Source organism: Labrus bergylta, chromosome 24, assembly GCF_963930695.1.
Source record: "Labrus bergylta chromosome 24, fLabBer1.1, whole genome shotgun sequence".
Taxonomy (NCBI): Eukaryota; Metazoa; Chordata; class Actinopteri; order Labriformes; family Labridae; genus Labrus; species Labrus bergylta.
Window position 1 is genome coordinate 7246874 of NC_089218.1, and position 25691 is coordinate 7272564.

At 40.5% G+C, this 25691-nt stretch overlaps 1 protein-coding gene across 4 annotated transcripts in view; it reads left to right on the forward strand.

Moving 5' to 3' along the window:
* Positions 1-25691, forward strand: part of zranb3 (zinc finger, RAN-binding domain containing 3) — an 87298-nt gene that overhangs the window by 53916 nt on the left and 7691 nt on the right. For all 4 annotated transcript variants that reach the window (XM_065951982.1, XM_020656964.3, XM_065951983.1 and 1 more), the window contains 4 exons: positions 9801-9905; positions 12646-12788; positions 20301-20441; positions 25302-25448. In XM_065951982.1, the coding sequence (XP_065808054.1) occupies positions 9801-9905; positions 12646-12788; positions 20301-20441; positions 25302-25448 (536 nt within the window). The remainder of the gene's footprint in view (positions 1-9800; positions 9906-12645; positions 12789-20300; positions 20442-25301; positions 25449-25691) is intronic.

Below are 25691 nucleotides of genomic sequence, written 5' to 3' on the forward strand. Positions count from 1 at the left end.
AATTGATGATTGCACTCTCGCATAGTAATACTTTTTTTTACACTTTATACATTTCACACTGTCAGGGACCTCAGTAGCGTGTGGATGATCCATACGAGGCCACAACAGCTTGAATTGTGTCCTCAACCAGCAATGGTTGAATTTTTATTCAATCTTAAGCTTCTGCTGCTATCTGATAATTCCATTCAAATCATCTTGTTGATTTGCTTCCCTTGTTAGTGTCAAACATTGGCTGTGAAATATGTTAGTGTGCTTTATATTTCAGACACTTTGTAACACTGCTGACATTGGTCATTCAAATCCTGAGCCAATTGGATGCAGTCTGCAGCCAACAGGCATCTACCCCCTTTCCCCAGGTGCACTAATCACCTGATTGAAAGCAATCAAGGGCCCTTTCTGAATAGCCACAGTTCAGTATGCAGTACGTACTTTTCAGTATGGAGTTTTAGTATACTGAACTCTCCTGGTCATTCAGTATGCATTTTTTTGGGTCCACCTCAGTATACTGAACATTTCAGTATGGATACTAACTTCCTGGTTTCATGCAGTATGGATCGGATGCGTGCGTTCAGGAAATGAAATGTATTTTACCTCCCACAATGCTGTGCGAAATTAAACGTAAATCGTCACTTCACGTCCGCCTCCAAATCAAATCAAACGAGCGTGGATTAATTGAATCAATTTTTAATCTAGAGTTAAAGTCCCGACTGAAATCACTGCTTTTAATTAACAACAGAAAATATAACAAATATCTGCATTATTATAAAACCTTTCTCCCTCTATTTAAATAATGATTTCACTATTTAAATGTGTCTTTATTAGTTTATTTTATATTCTGTATATTACTGTCTTTCATTTGTACCTTTATGTAGCCTAGTGTATGTTATTTAGTTATTTCATCTGCCTTTTACTTGATTTACATGGTGATATTCTTATTTGTTTACCTGACTGTATATGCGCGTTACTCTTCTTGAATAAAGCTAAACAAAAAAAAAAAAACGGGTGGACGCGGCCGGTTCGGGAAACGTAAATGACGTCACTTCTTTACTGAATGAATCAGAAGAAGTAGGAACAAATGCCTACTGTGCGCGCCTACTGAATAGTAGGTACTAACAGTATACAGCACAGATAGTAGGTACTGCCTACTGACAGATTGAGTATGTACTTGGCAATTCGGATACAGCCAAGGAGTCAGTCAGAAGGCAGCGGGACACAGTCATTCCTAAAACAGTCAAGGAGAACTTCAGGACTTAACTGAACTGAGACTTCAAGCCCTTGAGGAGCTGCTGTGCTGCTGCTGCTGAGGAGGAATGTTTCAGGACTGAACACTGGTGAGACATCCACAATAGAACATGGATTAAATTGCTGCTCCCAAGTTGAGCGGACGTGTGATGTTGTTACCTGTTACCTGCCTAAACAGGTCAGGCCATATTGCCGGAGCAAAGAAGATGGCGAGCTAAAGGAGCAACTTCAAAAGACTCAAGAAGATTCCCTCAAAAGGCAGGCCTCAAGCCTGGCTGTCTGGTTAAAGGGTGTTATTGCGGCTATATCGGCCTTTTGCAGGTCGTCAAAAAAGTTTGCCGCGAGGGACTAAACACGGGAGTGAAGCTGTGACGCGCTGTCGTTATAAATGACTTCCAGATCCAAGATGCTTTCGTCATTTATTCTTCCAAAACAAAACAAGATACTACAAACGCTGTTTTCGGATCATCAAATAAATTTGCGATCGCAGTGCAGTTGTTTTTTGATAATTTATTATTTATAAATACATATTTTAGTTAAAGTCAATTTTGTATCCTGAGTGTTACAACTTATTCCTGCATCTTTCTGATAATACAAAGTGTCATATGATTAACTGTTAGAAAACAGCAGCTCTTCTCACTTTCTTCATGAAAGTCTGAAGTGTCTGATAACATATTTTGTTTAATTTGAGCTCTCTGCAGAATGAATTACTAAAACTGAAAGGTCATGGAGAGTTTTTAATCTCCACTTGATGTTGTGTTCCTCACCAGCTTGTTCTTGTCACATTCAACTGAACGGGGGAGGGGGGGGAAACATAATTATATCCACTTTTTTTTTTAGCTAGAAGTCTAAATGATATCAATATGTCTTTATCATCTTTATCCTAATCAAGCTGCAAACAATGCATGTAACAAATAAAGAGACCTGCCGCTCCTTCACGTATTGCCAATTAGCAAACACAACAGATGTGAGGATACCGTCACAGTCAGCATTAAGAGAGTCAGAGATTGAGAATGAAGCGTTTTCTGAACTAATCATGATTGAAGGGGATACAAATGACTCCAGTTTAAGTTTCAAGGCAATGTAATCTAACGGTGATTAAATGAGATGTGCTGTAATGTGTCATTCTACATGTAGCACGATGAAAAGACGAACAAAAACGGAGTTAGCTTCAACACCAACCCCTGATTCTTTCCCATCGTTAGAAAAGACAAAAGAGCTTGTAAGAGGCATTCCACTGCGATTGATCGAAGCTGTTTGGGGAAAATAAAAGCTCTTCAGATCCATTCATACTCTTTGGTTCAATGTAAATGAAAGGTTTGGGAATATCAAAATGATTACCAATTGAATTCAACCATTTTCGATCCTTCTAACTTCTCACCAACAATCAGGGTTAGGGTTATTTGATTTGATTGTCAAAATCTTTACTTATTTCATTTTAAAGAGACAGTCTCCAAGTTCAGGTTCAGGTCATTTTTGTTGTGTAGGTAAATGTAGGTTGCAGGGAGAGTCACATATACTTAATAAAGCACAGACAATCCATTAAACATACAAAGTGCAAATGCATGGTACCTGGGCAAAAGTGCGGACGTGCATAAATTGCGCAGGTTCCAATCGTAAAAGTTACAGAGCCTAGAACTTTAAAGATGACATATTATATGTGGACATATGTCCCCTCTGGTCTAAATGAAACATCTGTGCTGTGCTGTGGTTAAAATATAACATGAATCAAGCACCAGAGGAGGTTTATGACCCTGTATAAACCAGCTCTCTCAGAACGCTCCGTTTTGTGTATGTCTCTTTAAATGAGCCCCGCCCCCTTAGTTTTCCCCATAGACATCACTCCTCTGTAGAGAGAATAAAAATGGCGGACCTGTGTAAAAGTTTTGTTCTATGCTGGGGGTGGAGTCCATGGGTGGAGATACCAGGGGAGGGGAGGGGATTATTTTTACTAGAATCCCACTGTGATGTCACAAGGAGAGCACATTTGAAACGGAGCATTTTTCTCTGTGTTGTAAGTAAGTTCCAACAAACAGTTTAAAGTTAGATTAATTAAATCTTAATGTCCCTCCCAGGATAAAAATGACACTTCACATTTTCACAACATAACTGTTTTCACATTTTGATAACTCTCTTGTGATTCCCCAGCCGTTACATAAAGCTTATAGTAACATAAAGCTACATCCCTTATGGTTGATATGATTGGAACTAACTCATGTTATGCAAGTTGTAAAAGCGGGGATCTTAAACCTGGCTCAGACAACATGACAACATGGTCGATTTAAGGTCTGGTTCCCCCCTTCCCGACAATCAGGGGGCTGTCCCCGACTGGAACCGATTATCTGCCCAGATTATTTTTTAGATCCCATCTCAGCCTCCCCTGATCTGCTCAGAGAGCATCACAACCGCCCCAATTAATATCTGGAGCTGATATCGATATTTAGGATTTAAAATCTTGTTGACTATGTCATGAATATGACAGTAACGATCTTACCTCCAGCTCTTGATGAAGAACTGACAATCCATGTTGTCAGCATCTCCCCATCCATTTCTCCACCCTACACTCCCTCCTGTAGTTTGTGATGTGACTTCATTTTTTCATGCTTGAGATTGTAGAAAGGACTGCTACCTGATTTAAAAACCAGGTAGGCTCTCATTCTGAGCCTAAAAATACACAACATCTCTGCTTCCTTGGATTTTCCCACATTTGGTCTAACAGAGTAAAAAGAAAAGAGTTGCTTGGTTTGCTCCAAACATAAATCAATGGAACGTCCCTGCTTCTCTTTTAAAACAGTGATGAACAACAACATTGCCTGCGGAGTCAGAGCACTGCAGACCGCTCAGGGGAGAAGTCTTAGATCAGTCATAAATTTTCTCCATATCCTCTAACAAGCTGACCAAGACATTGGAAAACAAACAACTAAGCATGTTGCATCTTAAACAAACTGCAAGAGCTCGCTGTTTGTGTTAAAACTTCCAGTATTTCAGTCAGATAATCAAGTAAAAATGGTCTCTCAGCTGCTTTTGTCTTTGGACTTTGTGTTGCCTCCAGACTAAGATAAAGTGTAGTTGAAGCATAGTCTGAGTCTGATTACACTCCTGTGCATTCATAGCACTCCTCTTGAGGGGCCACTTGCCAACAGACCCCCCGTATTGATCGGATTGTGACACTCTTAACGGCCTTTTGTTTCATTCATGAGGGGATCAGATTCCTTTCCCAGATAACGTAGATAAGAGACAAGAGGGTTTTACATGGAGGGGTCCAAAGCGCTGAACTGAATCACCAATGGAATATTAACCCTGACGGCAACAGACAAGTGTCGGGTACGCGTGGCTGAGACGATAAGCCGTGGAGATAAATGTCCCCCCGCTGTCGTTTAAATGATAAACTGTAGGAATTTGGCTTGAACACTGTCACTGGGATAATCCTGGACCAGGCGTAGAATTCTCACAAGGGGGGGGGGGGGATGCTCTGTGCACTATATGGGGTGGATTTGTCGCCAGGGTTTAAACAAGAAATATTGAGAGTATTAGAAATGTTATGTCCATTCAGTCTTTTTATTAAAAGTGTCACTTTTCCTGCTCTTACGGTGGGTGGCTTGTTTGTTTCATGATAGCTTCAGGGGTAGCAGAAAAGGTGGATACGCGTTATGCTAAACCTATTTTTAAAACCATTGCAATGACTTTCCATTCTTTCATTTTTTTCCTCATATGTGACAAACCCCTTAAAATATAATATCTAGAAGTCACTGTAAGGTTTTTGCGTCTTAGGCCAAGTTTACATGAAGATGTCCACTGGAAGACATGCCAAATGAAATAGTCTGACATCCGCCATTGTGGGTTGTTGTGCATCTACTGTCGCATGGGTAATCACTGGAAGCAAAAGGCTCATGTGGCAAAGTTTTCTAATTTGAAGAGGAACTGCACATCAGTTTAGACAATGACGGATGTCAAATAGTTGACAATCTTACCTCACAACACCCCTCAGTCACTTGTTGGTTATGCTACCATAAGAATGGTTTATTGGTACACTGTATTCCCCATAGGAAAACATCAATTTCCCTCGGGATCAATAAACTATCTGTCTATCTATCTATCATATTTAGCTGCCCCTACAGAAGCTTTAGGCAGTAAAAAACAATCCAAAAAGGCAGGGAAAAGCAGAAGCACACTTGTCTGGATGCAGGCATGGCAGCGCAGGAACCATTAAAAACTCAGATATGTCTTATTTGAATATTTTTTAATTCCTGAGGGCATGATTGGTGTGGATATTACACATCACTTTCAGCCTCTCTGTATCCATACAGCACAACTTTTCCACAATTTCCCTGATTCTACATGAGATTTATTCAACCATACTCCAAATAAACACACGAGCCTCTGACTGTGCAGTAAGGAACCAGCTCAGGTAACACTTCCTGTATGTTGATTTATATCTCCCACTTAATGCCAGCAGGTATTAACCTTAAAACTTGATCTCTTCCCCAGTCTGTATGTCCTTTCCATCTTGCCTGGCTAATGAAATCAGATTCAAGCTTTTACGTAAACTCAATGGAAATCCGATGGTCAGACATTTTTAGTAAAATGTGCCTGACATTTGGCACAATCACTGTCTTGTGAGTGAGGTCAACAATAAGTGTAAGTGGCTTCCCAGGCTTCAAATTGGCAGTAGTTAGTGCTAATGAAGCAGTAATAACTGGGAAATTGTGCTTTATTGGAGATATTTTTTACAATGATTATGCAGTTACCTCCAAGCTGTAGCAGTATGATTACCCATAATCACTGTGAGGTGCATTCTTCTGGGTAGATACAGCTGCTGCTTCTTTTTTTTTTTTTTCATTTCTATATCCCTCATTATTTTTTGCTACAAATGCATGCCTACTGTCACACGAGCATGCATTAGCTTCAAGTGGTGTACATATATTGCAATAAAAGAGGGAAAACAATGGAAATCATTAACAAGCTCCTTGCTTACCACCAAAATTACCATGGCAACCAATGAAGACAAAAACGTGTAACCAGATTATAGGAGAAAGGTGTGATTAGGCTGAAGTTCTGAAAGTTAGTCATTAAAAATCTGATTGCAAGGCTGAAAGTACCTGTAATTTAATACACTGTGCTGCAGTACACAATGGAACTAATTGCACATAAATGCTATTAAACTAGCTCCTAATTATAGAAAGTTTTGGTGCTGCAGTTTTTTATGAGCATACTGTACATGTTCCATACGGACCAAATAGCCTCCCATAGTTCCATCCTTCATCTACAACAAAGAGGTTTATTTCAAGAAGGACAAGTACTACTACAAACCCATTATTATATTACCATAAATTAGCATACATTACCCATTGCACCATGTGTTCTGGCTGTTAAGAATTACATGTCAAATCCAGGGCTTCCACACATTAGATAATAGTGACCATATCTTGTTATCTGATTTTGACACAAATATCATTTTCATATGCATGTGCACCAGACCTGCACTTAAAAAAAGAACAAGTATGTGAGTTCATGCTTTGTGCTACATGCTAGAGTCGACGTTCCAACAGGCATTTAATGAAGGGTTAGGGTTAGTTTTTATAATGCCAACATTTGATAATTAGCCGTAAAAAAAAAAAAAACAAGTGCAAAAGTGAGTACAAGTGAAGGAGGTGGAATTGTCGTAAATCTAAGAAGTGGGCCATAAAAAACAAAAAAAAAACACCCTTAAAAGTGCTAGGAACCCAGGATAGCACCCCAATTCCTACCTATGGCTACATCCTGCATGCTCTTTTGTAAAGTGCCTCGAGATAACACTTCTCATGAATTGGCTTTACAACTAATGATTGATTGATTGATTGATTGATTCTTCATAGTTTGCATTTGAAGGCTGATTACATCACAGCGCTGCGTCGAAGGACCCGTTAAACAAATGCGTCCTTGTTTTTACTCCACCTGATGCATCCTCTTGTGGCCCGAGAAATCCCAAGAGTCCTTACACCCTCAGTCTCACATAACTATGATGACTTGCTCTTCATTCGTTTACATTTGTGAAACAATTGTTTGGCGGTAATAATCAGGTTGTCTGGTGCGTGCGTTGCTAGGCGACAGGGGTGGAGCTTAGAAACAGCATGGTGAGGGCGGGGACAGCTGATGATGCTAACAGCACTCTACACAGGCAACTTAGGCTGGGTCCTTTGTATCCTGAATCCTTCAAAGGACGCTACCAACAAATTGAAACAGCTTATTATTGGCTATAAGAGCGGTTAGGGGCGGGACTTAACTTTACACCAACTTTTTGTGTAACAGGCTGCTAGTAGCTTTAACACTATTGCATCAGTGTTTTCTTCTGTGAGCACGTATACATCCACTTTATGAGATACATCGGTTTAAGATATACTTTTTTGAATGTGTCTCCAATTCCTTCACAAGGCGGTGCCCCGGCTGGGCCACCCCAGTGAAAACGCACCCCTGTTGTTCAGGGTGAAACTTTGAATACCTGAGCAAAACGTCATGCCAAAGATCCACCAAAGTTGTCAAAACATTTAAAAAATATCTCTCCATCATATGTGTGTTGCAAAATGCCCTCATGTCAAACATAATGGAGATTCAAAATCGTATAATCTCATTTTATAAATCTGCAATGTGTCGATTTGAACGTATGTTTTAATGCTGAGATAAGAATATTACAGTACAAATGTGAAAATGTGAGGTAATGAATTAATAACATTAAATTACATTTTATATTAATAATCAAATGCCAATGAATCTGATAGCAATGTACTCGTGTCCATCTACAACAAATTGTGGAAAACAGTGTAATTTGATGCCTAGGATATAAGGATGTGTCCTTTGCAGTTTGTCATGTTTTTTATTCAAAAGTGTGTCACTTCTCTTTGGCACTTATTGCACTGTCAAATCAAGCGATCAGAAATCTGATTTCACCCACAAAACATTGAGCATTCTCCACTTGTTTGCCCTCATCCTGTGAGTTCACCGTACCAAAGCAGAGCCCTCCAATATCTGAGAAAGTAATATAAGCCTCAACAGAAACTCTTCTGTTGCAACAAATGAGAAAAACAGAAAGACGCCAACCTTTCTCTGACACATAAAGGTAACATTTATTTGATAGCATCAGTGAGGCTTGTTTGCAATCCAGCCCTCCTGCCTTCGTTACATAACTACAATATCACCCTGACATTTGTTCTCGTCAGGGAAAGTGAGACAATAACCAGGCTGCAATCGTCATTCACTCAGAAGTAAACTGAGCAAGTAAACGAGCGGGGTTTGTATTCTGTTTACTTTGGTTACACCAGTGACTCAGCAGCAAATCCCACGTCTCACCAACTGTTTGGGCAGGAAAAACACGAGGAGCCAGTCAGGAAGGCTCCTGAAGAACCATGAAGGGACTGAGTGTTGTGTAGTGTGGTGCTGCCACTATGCACCTGAGCTCCATTTACTGCTTCAAAGAGCCACTGAGTGTGTTTATGGAGCTCTCTCTTTCTGCCTTGTGAAAGTAATTCAGTCCAACAAAAATATTCTCTATTTCTCTTCACCACCTTGAGAAAGCCTTCCCACTAAAACCAAACTTGACTTTTGAATCACATGTTATTTGACTTATTGTGCAATCTACTGGAAGTCCCAGAACAACTATAAAAATCCTTAACGTAATGGCTTATGATGTTGAATGATGCATGCCAAGAAGTTGTTGTTTTTCTTACATTTCTCACAGTATCATCAGTATAAAGGCACATTCTAAGACACTCAAGAAGAGAAATGCCCATTTCCTCTCTACTTCTCTTTTTGTACCTGTGTCATTTTTTGTATAGACATGCTGAAGAGAACACAACCATTGCTTTCTCAAGAGGTATTAAGAAGCCCATGATGGCTGTCACCATATTGGAAACAACACTGATGCTAACTCACATCCGGATAATCAATAAGACTAAAAGATGAATCTTGTACCTGCCTGTCAGCCAGAGGATTCATAAACTGACTGTGTTGGCGGCTGTGGCTCAGTGGTAGAGTCAGACGTTTGTCAAGGGTTCCAGTGTCCAATGGGAAGATAGTTAACCTCAAATTGCTCCCGCTGATCCCGGGATTAGCTAATATCACATTTTTTTTATTGCAGTTTAACATTCCTCAATTACACTGTGCTATCTTTTGTCCTTTTGTGATGACCTGTGAACTCCCAGAACAACTATAACAATCGTTAACCTCATGGGTTATGGTTATTACGTGAGCTGAAGAGTTGTTTTTCTTACATTGGTGAGAAATAAAGTAATTCATTGTATTGGAAGAGAAATACAACACTTTGGAGTTGTTGTTCTCTGGTTGTTGGATATCTGAAACCACTTTTTCTCAAGAAATGGTCCCTTTAAAAATATTCCGACTAAATAAAAACTAGGCTTTTAGCTAATCCTGGTATATTTACAAAATTGTTGAGTCCCAGCGCAAAAGGGAACACTTTGTCTGGATAGAATTATTTTTAAATGAATGTGTTCATCATGAATAAAAGAAGCTCTAGAAAGAGTAACAGCAGCCATAGTCTCACTTCTGTCTGTCTCCTCATCTGTTAGGACGCAACGCCGCTGAACTTGAGCTTCGTCCCTCTGGACATCAAACTAACCAACTGGGACGACCTGCCGGAGGCCTTCAGCCGGCGTCGGGAAAATCGAATACAGGTCTGCCCTTCCCGCCAGGCTGTGTGTGTGCACGTCTCCTGCGTGGGGCTTTGATATCTGTGAATATGTGTGGGTGCGCATGTGGATAACACCAGGGAGACGTACCTACCTAATGATTCATTATTGCAAAAAAAAAAAAAAAAAAAACACCTTAAAGGGGAATTCCACTGGAGTTATTTTAGCTCTTAAAATGTGCCAATATCTCCTCTTTTGATTCAAAAGAAAGACAAGAAAATTCAACCATATGGCTTTGCATGATTTCAAAGACGACTTAAACGTGTACTCAAGAGTTTAATTGGAAGTTAGTGGGCTGCAGTAAATGTGAGCCTCATTTTCTACTCAGATCATTTTGATTGGTGTGGCAGTCAGTAGGGCTATCTTTTCAATTCCACTGACCCAGTAAAGATGAGGCTGCATGGGGTTATTAAACAGGCTTGTTTGTGTGTGTGTGTTATTGCCATATGAAAGTAATGACACAGCTGATCACGAGGAAGACAGGGAGCAGCAGGGCGTTGGAGGCAAAAGAGATAGGAGTGTGGGTGTAGACAGGGCCTGAAGGCGGAGAGGGAGGGTTTGGAGGAGGTGATGGAGAGAACAAATAAGAGATGTGCTGGTTCTAGGGGAGGGTTTTGGGCATCCGACGAGACCAGCGATAGAGGAAGTGCCGTTTTATGAGGGTCATTAAAGGAGACGGATCATCGCCTCAAACGACCCCGCACGCCAAGCCAGCTAATATTAAATCCTGCAATCTGCCACGGCAGCAACCGAGCGGCTGACAGACGCCCCACCTGTCACCTTGTTTATGTTGGTGTGTAAAACGCAGGCGTGATTCCCAACCGTCCCCTGACCCATCGTTTACGCCCTGTTACACAGCAATTGTCCATCAAAATCGATACTAAACAAGCGGTTTAATGTGCGCTGCAGCGCGGCTTGGAAGCTGAAACAGATAAGAGGCTGCTCAAACTAACAATTTTAAAATCTTTTATTTATTTGGATTTCATACCAATGGGTGTGGTGATTGTAGCTTACCTTTTATTTTATGTTTAAAGCTGGAAAATATAGTGTTATTAAGGGTATTATTTTGTGAATTACAGTTAATCCAGAGCAATAGATAGTTGGCCTCTTTCACCAGCCATTCTTAGGAAGAAATTAACAAACAGTCGGGAGCACGATTTGACTTCTAGGCCTTGGACTAACCTTTGACGACCTCGTGGAGCAGTAACCCCGGGATATCTCTAAAGCTTGTCCGACATTCCTGCCCACGTTGAGCCGGGTTTCCTCGATCCGTTGTGATATTAGACACATCCTGAGTGCAGATCTTGACCTTTTGATCTCCCTCTGGGCTTAATACAGACAGCACTGCATTAGCTGCTCAGCTCAATTCCAAGTGCTTCGAGTGGAATATCATCCTGTAGTTACCAAATTAAATATCTGTATGAAAATAAACTTTCATTCACAGAGTAATATCATCAAGTTACAAATTCTGTTCTGTTTGCTTTTGCATTCACAATACAAAACAATATTTATCAGGGTGCTTGTCTTTTCTCAGTTTTAGGAATTAAGAATTAGCATAATTATTAGGGCGTGACTGATATGAAAATGTTTGGGCCGATATCTGAAACCAATATATCGGCCGATCTCTTCAGATCAACTTGCGATCTGTACAGAAAGATAGAGATACACAAATGAATGCAATGATCCCTCAAATGCAGTTATCAATCACTTGTGGAAAAGATATGCAGCATAATGAAGACAAAATGTTCACTCAACTGAAAAGTAACCGCGCATGTACGTACATGCATCACCGCTCGACAATCTGGAGAGTGATAATGCTCGTTGTAATCTATATAGTGCACTCTGCTGGTGAAAGAGAACTGCTAGTTTAATACAATGAAGTACTATTTGACTGGTGAGTAAATCTATTAATATCTGCACAAATCTGTGATAAAATAAGCCGATGCCGATAGTCACTTGATATGATAATATCGGCCGATATTATCGGCTGGCCGATTAATCGGTCAGTCTCTATCCCATAGGGATTCATTTAATATTCAGGAGGGTTACAACGAATCATTCAGATTAAAGAACGTCCAGTATACAAATAAAAAACCTATGTTTAAGTTTCCCTCATTGATCATGCTCTAAAATATTCAGATTCAGATTTAGTGACAACCAAAAAAGTTTATCCAATTTGTTATTATTTCGTAATTCAAAATTCAACTCCTAGAGTAACAGCAATGCAAGCCTGGGTAGTGAAATCTCTTTCTTATATTGCATATTGAGTTTTATCTTCAGAAATATAATCTTTGTGTGAGAGAAAGTATCATCTTTAGGGGGGGGGGCAGTCCTCCAGTGTAATATAGGCTGGTATATTGCCCATTAGGCCTAGGTGCTTGGTGTGATATTTGTTATTTTGCCAGCGGATTTTCTTTGAATCCTTGACTTGGCTGAAAGCATAGAAGGCTCTCTCTCTCATGGTTTGATGGGTTTTATTCAGCCATCAGGAAAGCTGCCTCCATGTGTGTATTTGTGTGTACTTGTGTGTTCCGCAGGTATGGATTGTTTGTTTTCTGCTCGCATTTCAAAAACTTAAAAAATATTTCTGCTCTTAAACAGACTCCAGTACCCAAACTGTCAATTTGTGCTGAAGATGAAGGCTCCAGCAGTTTCAAATTTCATCTTGAAATTGAATATGAAGCGAGGTGTCTTGTCCCCCCCCCTCCCCCCATCCTCGCTGCAGGTCCTGAGGTTCATTCAGGAGTGGAGCAGCCTGGCAGCCATGAAGCAGAAACTGCTCCGACGCAGCGGCCTCCTCTTCCACAGCCCAACTCTTGGCCTGCAGCAGCTGGCCGCCGCCCAGCGCCCTCACTCGAGCACCAAGAGGTCAGTTTCTGGCTGGAAATGTGTTCTTGAAGGAAATGTGCTACTTTGACTTTCAAAAGCTTAACTGTGATTAATTATTTTGGCAGTCATTGACCATTCACTAAACCCTGCCTAGAACATCAGTGCAGGCCTGTCGAGCTATTCACATGTTGAAGAGCTATGCATCATTCTTAAGAAAGACTGACACTCCCTCTTCAACGAGTGTTTCTTAGACTTTCCAAAACCCAAAAAGTATTTACACTAAGTGTGGCGAAAAACATAAATCACTTAAGTATCACAACTCTTCCTATTTGATATTTTGTGACGACGCTTTAAAGACATAATTTGCTACATTCTGAATATGAATACCCTTTTGTAAATACATTGTGGAGTAATTCATTTCTGAAAACAGAGGTAAGTAAACTCTATATTTGTTGTTCTCCGCGTTGTGTTCACTGTGTTACAAAAAAGTTAGTTTGAGACAGAATTTCCAATATGGCGACGGCCATCGTTGGGCTTCAAAAGTCTGCTTCAGAAACCGATGGGTGACCTCACTGAGGCTACATCTATATGTATATAGTCTATGGTAACCTAGCAACCGCAACAGCTGCACCTGAACTAGCTAACATAGCTAACATCAGGTAATGTAACCTATCATTTTAAAGATAATTTAAAGTTTCAAGGCCCCTTTTTTTTTTAAACTTTGGTAGCTATTCGATTGAGTAGAATCCAGTTACTAACATCATTTTTTTTTGATTAGACGGTGGATAGAGTAGGTAACTGGGGAGAGAGAGAGTTTGGAATGACAGGCCGGAAAGTGCCACAGGTTGGACTCAACCCGGGGCCGCCCGCTTGGAGGACTATTGCCTCCTAACATGGGGAGCGACCTACTCACTGGGTCTTCTGCGCCCCCCATTACTTCCATTTTAAATGGTATTTATGACTTGAACTCTTGAGAGTCTGCCAGCTTGTTTTGAATCGGTGCGTGTTACATGACCCCTAAATTAAAGACTTGTTTTCAAGGAGTCAAACATAAACCGAAGAATCAGAGTAAAGTATATATTAAATATTAATTCTAATGAAGGAAACAAAGGAAATATGGGCTGATGGTCTGGCTGACAGAACAAAAAAAAAAAGAAGGGTAAGTCACCGAAACCAGCCCACAGAGGGCTGTCAGCTCAGGAACTCACCCTCTGCCCTAAACCAAACATCACACCGACTAAGCTCCTGAACAAACATTGAACAAAAGCCTTGAAGAGAAAGAAACCTGCCAGATCCATCAGTAAAACATGATCAACCGCAGCTACTGCATGAGCTGTGACAGTCAGGTGCAAAGCAGAGAGAGGGAGAGAGAGAGCAGAGCAGGCCAGTTTCTGCCTCCTGATGTTGACATGCAGTAATCACCCCAACCACACACACCTGAGGGAGAGAAAACAAACCATAAGTAAACATGTACACATTATGGCTAGCAGGGGGGGGAAGAAATAGCGTACAAAGTAACAGCACGTAATGAATCTGGGAAAATGTTGAGCCTCGAACGATGCCCCGGATGGATCCTTTGGTGGCAGGACACATTTTTTGGCTGCTTTTGAAGGAGACTTGGGGATGGGACAGCGTTAACAGTCTTCTCATGCAGCCAATGAAAAGAGACAATAACAATCCCATTCCAGCCCTAGTAAACAGTGTGTTTTCTCCGCTCTAACATTAGCCATACTCAATAACATGTCTACCCTAACTAGCTAACTACTTACAAGAGTATCCCAGCATTATTTATTTTAATGCTAAAAGAGCCCATCAAGCTGACAAAGATAGAATTACACTCACCAAGGACAATCAGTGCTAGTCTGAAAAGCCTGCTGCTTAATAAAAACAGTACAAATCCGTGTGTAAGCTAGCAGACAGAGTAAGCTTATTGGCTAAAAAGAGAAGCATGTTTTTATTTCCCTCCATCAAAAATTAAGTACATGTTTTTGTAGATACTAAAATCTGCCTTTATTTTCACCATGGATAAAATTCTGATCCAGCAAACATGTTTCTCCCTCTGAAGCGAGGAAATAATTTGACCCAGCGCCCCCTGTTGTGCCAGTTAGTGTACACTTTTTAAGCCGGAAATATGGAGATGAATAAGTTTCCCAGCGTTATGTCAGAAACTAAGAAGCAATGTGGGAGATTTCACAGAAAAACAAGCAGATTTGTAAATACTAACTGCCCCGGGCGCCATGGAAGACTGAATAGCATTTGCGTGTGTGCGTGTGTGTGTGTGTCTGTGTGTGTGTGGGTGTATCAAAGGGTGTCAGCTGAAGCATAAGAGAGGATGTGATGTGCGCTGTGTGTGTGTGTACATGTGTGTTTTTTGACAAACAAGCATTGTTGCTGGCACACTAATTACAGCTGGCGTGTATAGAGGCAGGGAGAGTTTGCCAATTACAGGGTAGACTCGTGTGCATGCGTGTGTGTGTCTAAGTGAGAGTGTTTCTCAACCGGGGAGCGTGTTTGGGTGCATGAACCTAATCAAGGTGTGAGTAGGAGGCAATTGGCCCGGCTTGATTTGATACCTGTTTGATTTATTCACTAATCAGAACCAATCAAGCTCCAGCGTCGGGCTCAGCGGGGCGATCGCGGGCTCACCTTTCCAGCTCTGAGACGCTCAGTTTTCAACTACTTCAAACTTAGGAGCACTCTGCCTTGGGTTTCCAACACCGTGGATATTTCCGTTATAAGCCACTCACGGTGATTTACCGTGATTTGAGAGGGTTTTAATCCAGTTTGCATCCTGCCTAAGTACGCTTCATTGCTTTAATTACTGCAAACACTCGCTATAAACAGTCTATTGCTTCTATAACACTGTAATCATTGTAATGAAAAAAAGAATGCAGATAACTTCTTAGACTCATTATCTAAATATAAGTAGCTCATACCTTCGGTCTTTATGAGACACTTACCAAAAGAGGAAAGAAAGAGTCAATGTTTTTCTTATCAGTTGTCCAGGCGACGGTTCATTATCGCCTATATATGGTTATATAGTTTAGTTTTCTGACAGTAGCAGAAGCAACTTGGGGTTAAGTGTCTTGCCCAAAGACATATGGGACATGTTGCTGCAGGAGCTGGGGATCGAACCCCCGACCTTCCTTTTCAGAGACGACTGACTCTACCACTGAGCCACAGCCGCCCCATATATCATGGTATAGAAAACACTTCCATTCAAATGAAATGTAAAATAAGATGAATTATGAATTACACTTACAGAAAGTATACATTAGAATTTAATTCCATCAGAGCCCATTATGACACTATATAGAGTTTTTTTTTTTTTTTTTTTGGCTTTTATGAGTTCCTTTTTAATCATGCATACCAAGGGTATGAATGTACTTCAATTGTCAATACAAAGAATTGCACCATCCTGCACATCTTTAGTTCTGGTAGAGTGGGGAAACCAGTCAAGTCAAGTTTATTTATATAGCATATTTTCACACAGCAGGTGTAGACTCAATGTGCAAGATAAAGGTTGTTTTATGAACACAGTCTTACTTATTGGCTAACAATCAACAGTAATTAAGAGGTTATTGAGGAAACTATTACTTAAATGTCTTGTAGCTGTAGACTACTGCCATGCAGAAAAGGCATAAATAACTACTTGATCATTACTAATTAAGAACCAGAAGCTTCCAATATGCATGCTAACATGTAACAGTTTAATGACCATACTTCCCGTTGCATGAACCAGCTGGGAATTCTGAGCATCCAACATTTACTAGACTGTATCAGTATCAGCCGTATCTCACAGAGGAAAGTGGAGAATAGCAGCAATCAATTAAAGTAGCTTCAGCTGGGCCAGACTGCAGCATAAGCTCGTTAGTTGTATTTCACACAGCTGAGCGGGGTCTGGCCCCGGAGCTGAACCGCGGGGCCGGTGTAGGCAGAGGCAGGCCTTAGCTGTCTGTGGGTCTGTAGCTACGCTGTCAGCAACCCGCTGCCATACAGACCTGAAACAGCACTCCTACAGCTGCGTTTCAATAGTTACCAGCAGAAAAGGGTGTCCATATGACCCCCCTGAAAAAAGAAAGAAAACAGTTAACTGCTGGGTTTTGTGGAAGATGATGTGACCTCCAACAACTGTCTCGCATATTTCTAAAATGTTAAGCTTTCAAAAAGTATAGAATGTACCATATTACAATCAAGTCATAGTTCAGATATAGAGGAATCAGGAAACTGACAAGAAAATCCTGTTTATATATGAAGCTACAACAGCAACCAGGCAGTTAGATAGACAAGTTGACATGTTGAATATTAAGTTTAAAATGGTTCTGCGAGGAGGGGGTTGTTATTTTGGACAGATCTAGCTGTTTCCCAAAGCTCTTTGTATTCTGCCGAGGTAAGTTAGCCGCATGCTAACTTTAGCTGCTTACCGGTGCTTGGCAAGACAGATTTGGAGGTGGTCTAAATCCTCTTATGTGGTTGTGGTGATTAAATGAACATGATGCATACTGTGAAAGAGTGAGTTTTAAAGGTGTTGGAAGATGGAAAGTTGTCTAAATCTTTTTGTTTTATTGTGTCAAGTAAGTGATTAAATAAGAATAATGTGTAAGGGGTAAGAGTGAATATTTAAGGTGTGGGTATGCTATTTTTTTTTTTTAAACTGTGGAGAGACAAGCTGTTCCAACTGCTCCTTGTCTTAAGCCAACGTAAATTAGCAGGTTGCTAGCTTTAGCTTCTAAATTGGCCGCGCCGACATGGAAGGGGTCCTAATTGTATCTTCTAACTCTGGCAGTATGCAGTTATTGGAAGCTTGTAAACAGGGTCAACAATTGACTGTAGAAAATTGTATATTTTGTCATTTTGTTCATGGTAGCCATCATTTCTTTTTAGTAGTTGCATATTTTAGTAAATTCATATTTTAGCAAGTGGACCCATCTTGTCTGGCTTCAAAATGTCAAAGTCTATTTTGAAAGGTTCTTTGTGGATGTTAAAGATCATGTTTACATTGAGTGTTTAAAACCAAAAGACATGGTGTGAATCCTAAAACCCTGGTAACTAGTTTTTCATTACCTTAGCTTCACCTTTTAGCCTCTTAACAACACAACCAACTTAGCCAGTGGCAATATGCAAACCTCCTAATAATAAAGACACCCACCTTTGTAAATGTTGTTCAATAGAAGTACTCATTGTCAAAAGGTTTTAACCCAAGAAATCTATGCATAAGGACAGAACAGCAGTCACCTTAGAGTACAGAATTACTGTCCAAGTATAGCTTCATAAAAAACATGCAAACACAGACACTCACATCCACAGTCTCCCAGAAGCGCAGTTGGACTCCAGTTTAGTGTAAGGTATCTTGTTTCATCCTGCCTCTGCGCTGGGACTGTTTGAAGCAAAGGAAGCTCATATGTTTGATGGAGACTTACCTTCTTCCTCATCTCCCCTCAGCCTCCACAGAAACTTCTGCTCTTTGATGTGTCTTCCTCCTCCACTTTCTGCCTCCTGTCATCCATCTTTCCTTCATTTTTTTTTCTCTCTTCCCTCCTATACCTTCTTTCCATCTCCCTTCCAAAGAAAGTATTCTGTCCAGATGGAGGTGGTTGAAATGAATAAAAATGTCCCTGCAAAGCCTGCAGGGCCAAGTATAAATACTAAATGCAACGCTTAACAGTGGCAACACCATCCCATTTAAACAGCAGGGTGTTTCTTGGAGGCTACTATTTCCTTAGTTGTAATCAAAAACAGCGTATTCAAGATGGAAATGCATAATTTAACAATTCAAGTAGAATTAAATAACCAATTCATATTCAAATGTCACTTTTATATGCATCAGATTGCCCATTCAGAGAATAGGTGGTGAATACCTCTGTGAACATCACAGATATATAAGTACACTTATTATGGCTGCAACATCCAATTTTGTCCCTGTGCATTGTACAAGTGGCATAAACAAGCTTTCAGGAAAATGTAAAATAGTTTAACCACAGGCCGTTTTTAACAGTGTAGTTAAATAGAATTAAATGTATTTCCTATATGTCTCATAAGTCCAGGAGCTGTTCCAGTTATTGATTTTATTTTCAGCGCTGGCATTGCTACTGTTTGTCTGCCAGCAATAAAGTTCCATCCAACTAAGTTGAAGAAATCGACAAAGCTGTCACAGCAAGTGTTTGTAAAATGCAACATTAATTATCGATCTACACAACAATTTCTGAACAGCTTCATCACCTGAGTTGATTGTCTGTGAAAACAGCCATGCCCTCTGATGGCGGCCTCTTTGTCTCTCCATTCATCTTTTCCTCACTTGCGTTAGTTTTTTGTTTTTTTTAAAGCAGCCATTTGGCTTTTCGTTCCATTAAAAACCTTTGCTCCTTTTCTAATCCCTTTGTAATTCCCTTGGACCGAACTGCCTACGGTGGGATGTAGTGGTCTTTATCCAAGCAGCATATTGTTATTAACTTGACTGATAAATCTTAAAGGTACAAGCAACTTTCAGAGAAGAAATTGGGTTCTTATTTTATTCAAACGCATTTTATCATTGTGGTTTACAGAATAAATTCCCCTTCGGAAGGTTGATTCTTAAATCGTTTCCAAATGAGAATGAGATCAATGCTTCACCTTCAAAAGGGTCATTACAGAAAGTATTACACAACGATGCTTGACACGAGCGGCAAGTGAGGTCACATAATATGAGACACTGAGTTGCTTCCAGCAGCAGGTCTGGTGTTTAGTCGCCAAGCTTGGCCTCTGACCTCCAATGGAAGAGGAAAAAGAAAGGATAATTGGTCTGTTGGGACCATAAGAGTGTTGTATCATCCCTCCATGGAAAGCCTCAATGTAACCTGGGGATGTTTGGTGATTGGTCACTTTTCTCCAAAGACCACAACAATTTTCTTCTGACCAGAACAAACAAGTCTCCTCCTCCTCTCCTGTATTTCCTGTCAACTCAGACATGCTAGGGTCATTTTAATCCTGACCAGATTGACATGTTGTGTTTCATGCAATTTCCGACTTGCACACCTAGCAGGCGAATTACAAGGACCATAAAAAACGATGGCTGGGTAGATGGATTAGATTAGATGATTGACGATCCCTGTGGGGAAATTAGATTGCTGCAGCAGCAATAGCAACAGTATTCAGCAGGGGATGAAGACAAACAGACAATGAGAACACAAGAAGAATAAAAAAATAAGCTCCAAAAGTCATAATTTGTGCATTTAAGCACTATGTGGTTCCAAAAAATATATAAAAAAACCCAAATGGCTTTCCACTGAGGCAGTTTTTAAGCTTTGCCAGTTCTGTGGGTGTTGGTGTGTGTTACATTTCTGTCCCAGGACTTCTGCAGTCTCGACCAGATGACTAAGATTACAGTTCTGCCTGAGCAACAACAAATTTCCCATGATACCTGGTGCTAATGTTGTCCAGAGAGAGTCTATCTTCTTGCACCTACTCCCCCGTGCTCTACATGTGAAGAGATCTCTTCATGGACCTCTCTGGTTATATAACGTCCACAATATCCTCAATTCCCTTACAGCCGTTTTTATCCCGTTTCTTTTACAGGTACCTCAGTAAGGACGATGTGGCTGAGGCCTCTCTGGACAAGGCCCAGCAGGAGGGGGGCAGCGTGCGACTGGTCACCAAGGAAAACTTCTTTGCAAAGAGGAGATCTGTCGCGTCTGCGACACCACCTGCTTCAGAGAGGTAGGTTAAGGAATAGATATGTGGCTGGACCTTCAGGACAGGCAAGGTCAAGCCCAGAAGGGGCGTAGAGAGGGGTGGCCAACGGTGGTATGCCCCACCTCTTAAAATGTTAAAAAAGGTGCCACACTAAAATCCTACTAAAAGTTTGATTTACTAAATATCATGTTAGAGGCGGAAATTGGTCAATGGGCTGCTAATAGTTTTCTTTACGGGCTAAGTAGCATATTATGTCTTAGAGCTTAAAGTACAAATAAATAATTCTACAATTCACTTCGCAGACGTTTTTATCCAAAGCGACGGCCATCAGAGAGTAAGAACAACACAAGCAAGGATCTAGAAAAAAGGGAACAATGTGAGTAAGAGCAAACGATCAGCTTTGAGTCCGATTGGACACACAGGTGCTGACAGGAAGTGACCAGAGGCAAAGCACAACATTAAGGGCAGTTCTTGAGAGCTCTAATCAGTATAGAAACCATCTTATAAGTCGTCGTTATCAAACAAAACCATTGTCTTTATCATCATCAATAATATCGAAACCATCATCATTATCATCATTAAGGTCGAAGGTATTCATGAAAGAGCTGGGTCTTTAGTTTTTTCTTAAAGGTGCACTGCATACTTTGCACATATACTTCACAAGACAGGTGTGTAGGAAAGGAATGAGTCCATATAAATGTGCATGCACTCTGAATTACTTTAAATGAACTAACTAGCAATGTCTCAGTACCGAAACATTGCCCATGAATGTATTTTTGCAAACTAGCATTGTGCAAGAGTTTGCATACACTTTCTGTAAGTATTTTAAGTTGTTACTTTGGAGATATATCCTTAGTCCTCCATTTTTTTTGTGTTGCTTTAAAGGGTTTCGTGCAATTTGCATGCAGCTGATTAGGGGGCGATAGACAGGGTTTTTAAATGCAATTCATTCATGTGTGTTTGCACATAAATGCCAGCACACAAGTCAGTGCCTCATTCGGGGCCCCACAGGAAAAAAAACTCTTGACATGCCCTGGTACTCAGGTAAAGTTTAAAGATAGCTGTATGTTCTGCATTTTCTACATGTAATGTTTGTTTTTTTGGTGGGATTTAAAATAAGTGTTAAATCATGTAGGTGTAATTTGTAATTCATGGATCATGTCCAGACATGTTCTTGTTTTTCAAAGGTAATTCGCCATGGTCTGTTCATGTAGGTCATTTTTGTCATCACACTCTTTCCTCTTTGGGATTTGATGTATTTTCATTCCCCGTCCCTTTTCAGTCTCCATGGAGACCTGTATTTGCCTTGTGGGAGAGGCACAAAGGCCCCGCTGAGTGTGTTAGTACAGTAAATATAGACCATAATACAATCTACTTGGTGAAATGCGACGACCAGCTCACCCCAGTAGAGAATATCACCATGGAAACCTGAGGCAAAACACACCGCTTTTTTTCTCACACGTACAAAACAACAGGTGTGACAAAATGCCTGTGGAGGTCGATAAAGTGTCTTAAAGGTGCCATACAGGATGTGTGCCAAAATGCTTTTAATAACAGGAGGAATTACCACGTTATCTGTGACAATTCCAGAAAGAATTGAGAAGGGGAAATACCACACTTTCTAACATGCAGCTAGCTTGTTGTGTGTGGTTTTCTAAACACTTCTGAACCAAAATAAATTGCCGTTGAGCTGATTACTAGCTAACTTTATGTTCCAGCAGTTTATGTGTTACTACATTTTTAGATGTGTGTTTAGTTGTACCTCAAAAGGCAAATAAAATAACTGCAGAGCCAAAAACACAAATACAACCTCATACACCCTCTGCAAACTAAATTATATAATTTACCTCGATGTTGACAGTTTTTTTAAGGGTGTTTCTACCTTTGGAATGGTCAGTAAGTCTGAATTCAAATTTCTGTTTGACTGACTAGAAAATAAGTCTCTAGGAATCCAAAGGAAACACTGTTTTGACAATCTTGCTCCCTAGTTAATTTGTACATAGACTCTATAACATTTGGTAACTCAGCGTTTGCAAACTCCCTGCTTCTCTCTAGCTCCACCCTCTATTCCAAATATGGTCACATCTCCCCCCCAAGAAGTAAAAATAGCCTATCCAATGTGTGATGTGACAATGGCTATGCTGCCTTTTTATACAGTCGATGGGGAAAAAACAAGCACTCCAACGAGAACTTTGCGGAAATGTTGGAAATCTGGATAACAAATCAAAGTGCTGGAAACAAATTTCATCTGAAATCTAAAATGCACTTATATGATACCCAGCCCTAAAATGCAGCAAATAGCAATGTGGAATGAATAGCTTGTTTGATTCTGTTTATTTCATGTATAGACGTATATGCACTATGTTTTTAAAATTTCCCCAAAAAGCAGCCAGGGGTGCTGTCCATTTAAGAAAATGAAAAGGAAGGAGAATATAAATAACATGGAATCAACTCCCTGATTAAGTCAGAGGAACTAGAACAAACACTGCATGAACCGACAGCTGGACTCACCAGCGTCAGATCTTTTTTCCCCCGTCTTGTGCCTTTGGTTTTACTTTGGTATAAAGCATCAGAGATCAGCTCAGTGGTAAACAGTAGCAGGCTGCGTGCCGTTTGCTGAAGCCATGTTGTGCGATTTTCTGGGGTTTGAAGTATGATTTTTTTTTTTTTTTTTAGAGAATACCTCATGTTGCGATGTTAAGCTGCCAACATGCTTATTTGCTTTGTGCCTATATGAAATTCAATTACTTTGAAGGTTTTGTACAAGTAACAATTTCTTTGAAATAATGGTAAAACTTCTCTTCTGATTTATTTCGTTTGTTAGCATCTCTTGCTAATGCATTTACAGTTGCAGTTACAGTAAACTATTTCTAGGTTAATTTGTTTGTCCACGTTTTCACCATATTCATTTTAGGCACATCAGTTAAAAGTCTATTTCTGTGTCTCTTTCATCCACTAGATGTAGCTGGCACAGCATTCGTCCCTTGGTACTTATAATTTTTTGGTATCTTCTTGACTTTGAAGCAGTGAAGTTTCTTTTTTTAGAGGTTTTTTTTTTTCTCTTCTCCATTTCAAATGATTAAATCTTTCTCTGTAGTGTTATATCTCGTTGGCTCTTTGTTCCACTCTCTCTCTCTCTCTGTCTGTCTGAATTGTAAACCAATGGGGGGAAGAAAAAAATGTAGTCCATCTGTCCCCTCCACTGTGGCTCTAGCACCCTGCTGGGACAACATGGCAAAAGACCAAGACTCGCAGTCCTCTGCCAAAAGTACAGGCATGCACGTACTCATGCTTGAAACGATCTGTCGATACATCACCGCCATGTATATACACACAGTATGCACACATTTCACACACACACACACCAGCCATATGTCCATCCACTCTGAATGTGCAGCACACAAAGCAGGCGAGAGAGAGCGAGTATGTACTGAAGTGTGTTGTGGCATTCTGCGGATGGTAAAAGAACTGAGCTCTACATTGAATGTGGCCGTCGGCTCGCAGGCCGATTTGGTCAAGGTAACTTCTCTTTGAAGTTTAGTGCACAAAGGCGTGCTGCCTCAATCAAATATACAGACTGCAAACACAGATGAAACACATTTATTCAACACTATTAGCAGCCTCATCCTCCGGCTTTAAACTCGTTTCTGAATACAGCATTTTGTCATTTATGGCTTTAAATTCAATTACTTACTAAACCTTATATCTGTATGTTTGTCATTGTTTGACATGTTAAGCGTTAACCAGTACACTGATGCCAACTATCACGACTTTGCTAATTTTCTCATTTATCTTCACCCACTTAAACAAGCTAACATTAGCTAACATCAGAAGCAGGCTTAAGTGTCATATTTCATCATATATCACTTAGATGATTCAAAGACTGGCTGAGAAAACCCAAGTCACATACACACCCATTTTAAAAAATGCCCATTTGGTCTGAATAGCTTATTCCTTGAGTGGCACAAACTGTTCAGGCGTTTGATTTTTTTTTAAATAACTTGGATGTAATAAGGGGCGTGGCTGATCTGTCTGACAGGTGGGCATGTTTTAGCTGTTTGTGAGGAGCCTCAGCTCCACCTCTTTGCCTCTTCCTAGGCTGACTGAAAGCTTGTTTGAGGCCACATTTCCAATATGGCGGCCATCATCAACTGGCTTCAAAAGTCCGCTTTAGAAACCAGTGGATGACATCACGCATTTTATAGGTGTACCCGAATAGAACGGTATTTATGGGCTGTACCTGCTTAGAGACTGTAAGCAGGACTGTTGGCATGAAAAGTTTGTGTGTCTGACCTCGGCTGATTAAATCTAGGATAATCCTCAGTCTCCTGAATCCATCATTGAATAATTCCCGAAGAAACACAAAAACTATTGGCACCTGCAGAAGAAGGATCCGAGATAAGGTTACATATCATTTCTAAACTCCATTCCCCATAATGCAATGCATCATCCTATATCAGGCTTCATCTTACTGTTTGTTTCCCACATCTTTTAAAGAACTCAATAACAGGTTTTTTTTTTTTTTTTTTAATCCTGCTGACCACGATGAGGGTTATTTTCTTCCCCTCCAGAGCCCCCGTCAGAGATTACATAACAGTTCCCATGAGCTCTTTAGTACTCCTTGTAAAAAAGTGAAGTGCCCCTTTAACATATTCTATCATTTTATATAATTGTATATAATTCAAAAGACACTTCAAGCTCTTGATGTGCTTCAACTTGAGCTGACACTTCGACTGCTTGAAGCGCTTCAACCTCAACTTCCACTCCGATGTCAGCAAACAAATCTTGTCACTTTGAAGTTTTTTTCCTGCAAATATCAGAACAGATAGCCAAATGAAGAATCAGTTCATGTGATAGATTTCTATACATCTGTCGACTCTGCAGGCAGGACGAGGCAGTGGAAGAGCAGCCGCCGTCAGAGTCCGGCTTCCTGCAGGCAGTGGACAGTGAGGGTGTCCCTCTGTGTCTGTCCTGCCAAAAGGCCTGCTCTACCACCGGCGGGGCCTGGGACACTAGATTCTGCAGCCACAGGTAAAACAACACACCGAATGCATCACAGTAAGGAAGCTACATTAATGTTGTGTACTCAGGAATTTCTGCACAGTCAGCGCGTTTTCACACCTCACCTGTTTGGTTTCGATTAAAACAAACTCAAGTCAGTCTGCCAAGTTAGTGCGGTTATTATGCGTCGTTTTGAAAGCCGTCAATCGTACCGAGACACCTTGAAAAGGTGGACCTCGGTGCGCTTTTTTCCGGACCCTTATCGCTGAACAT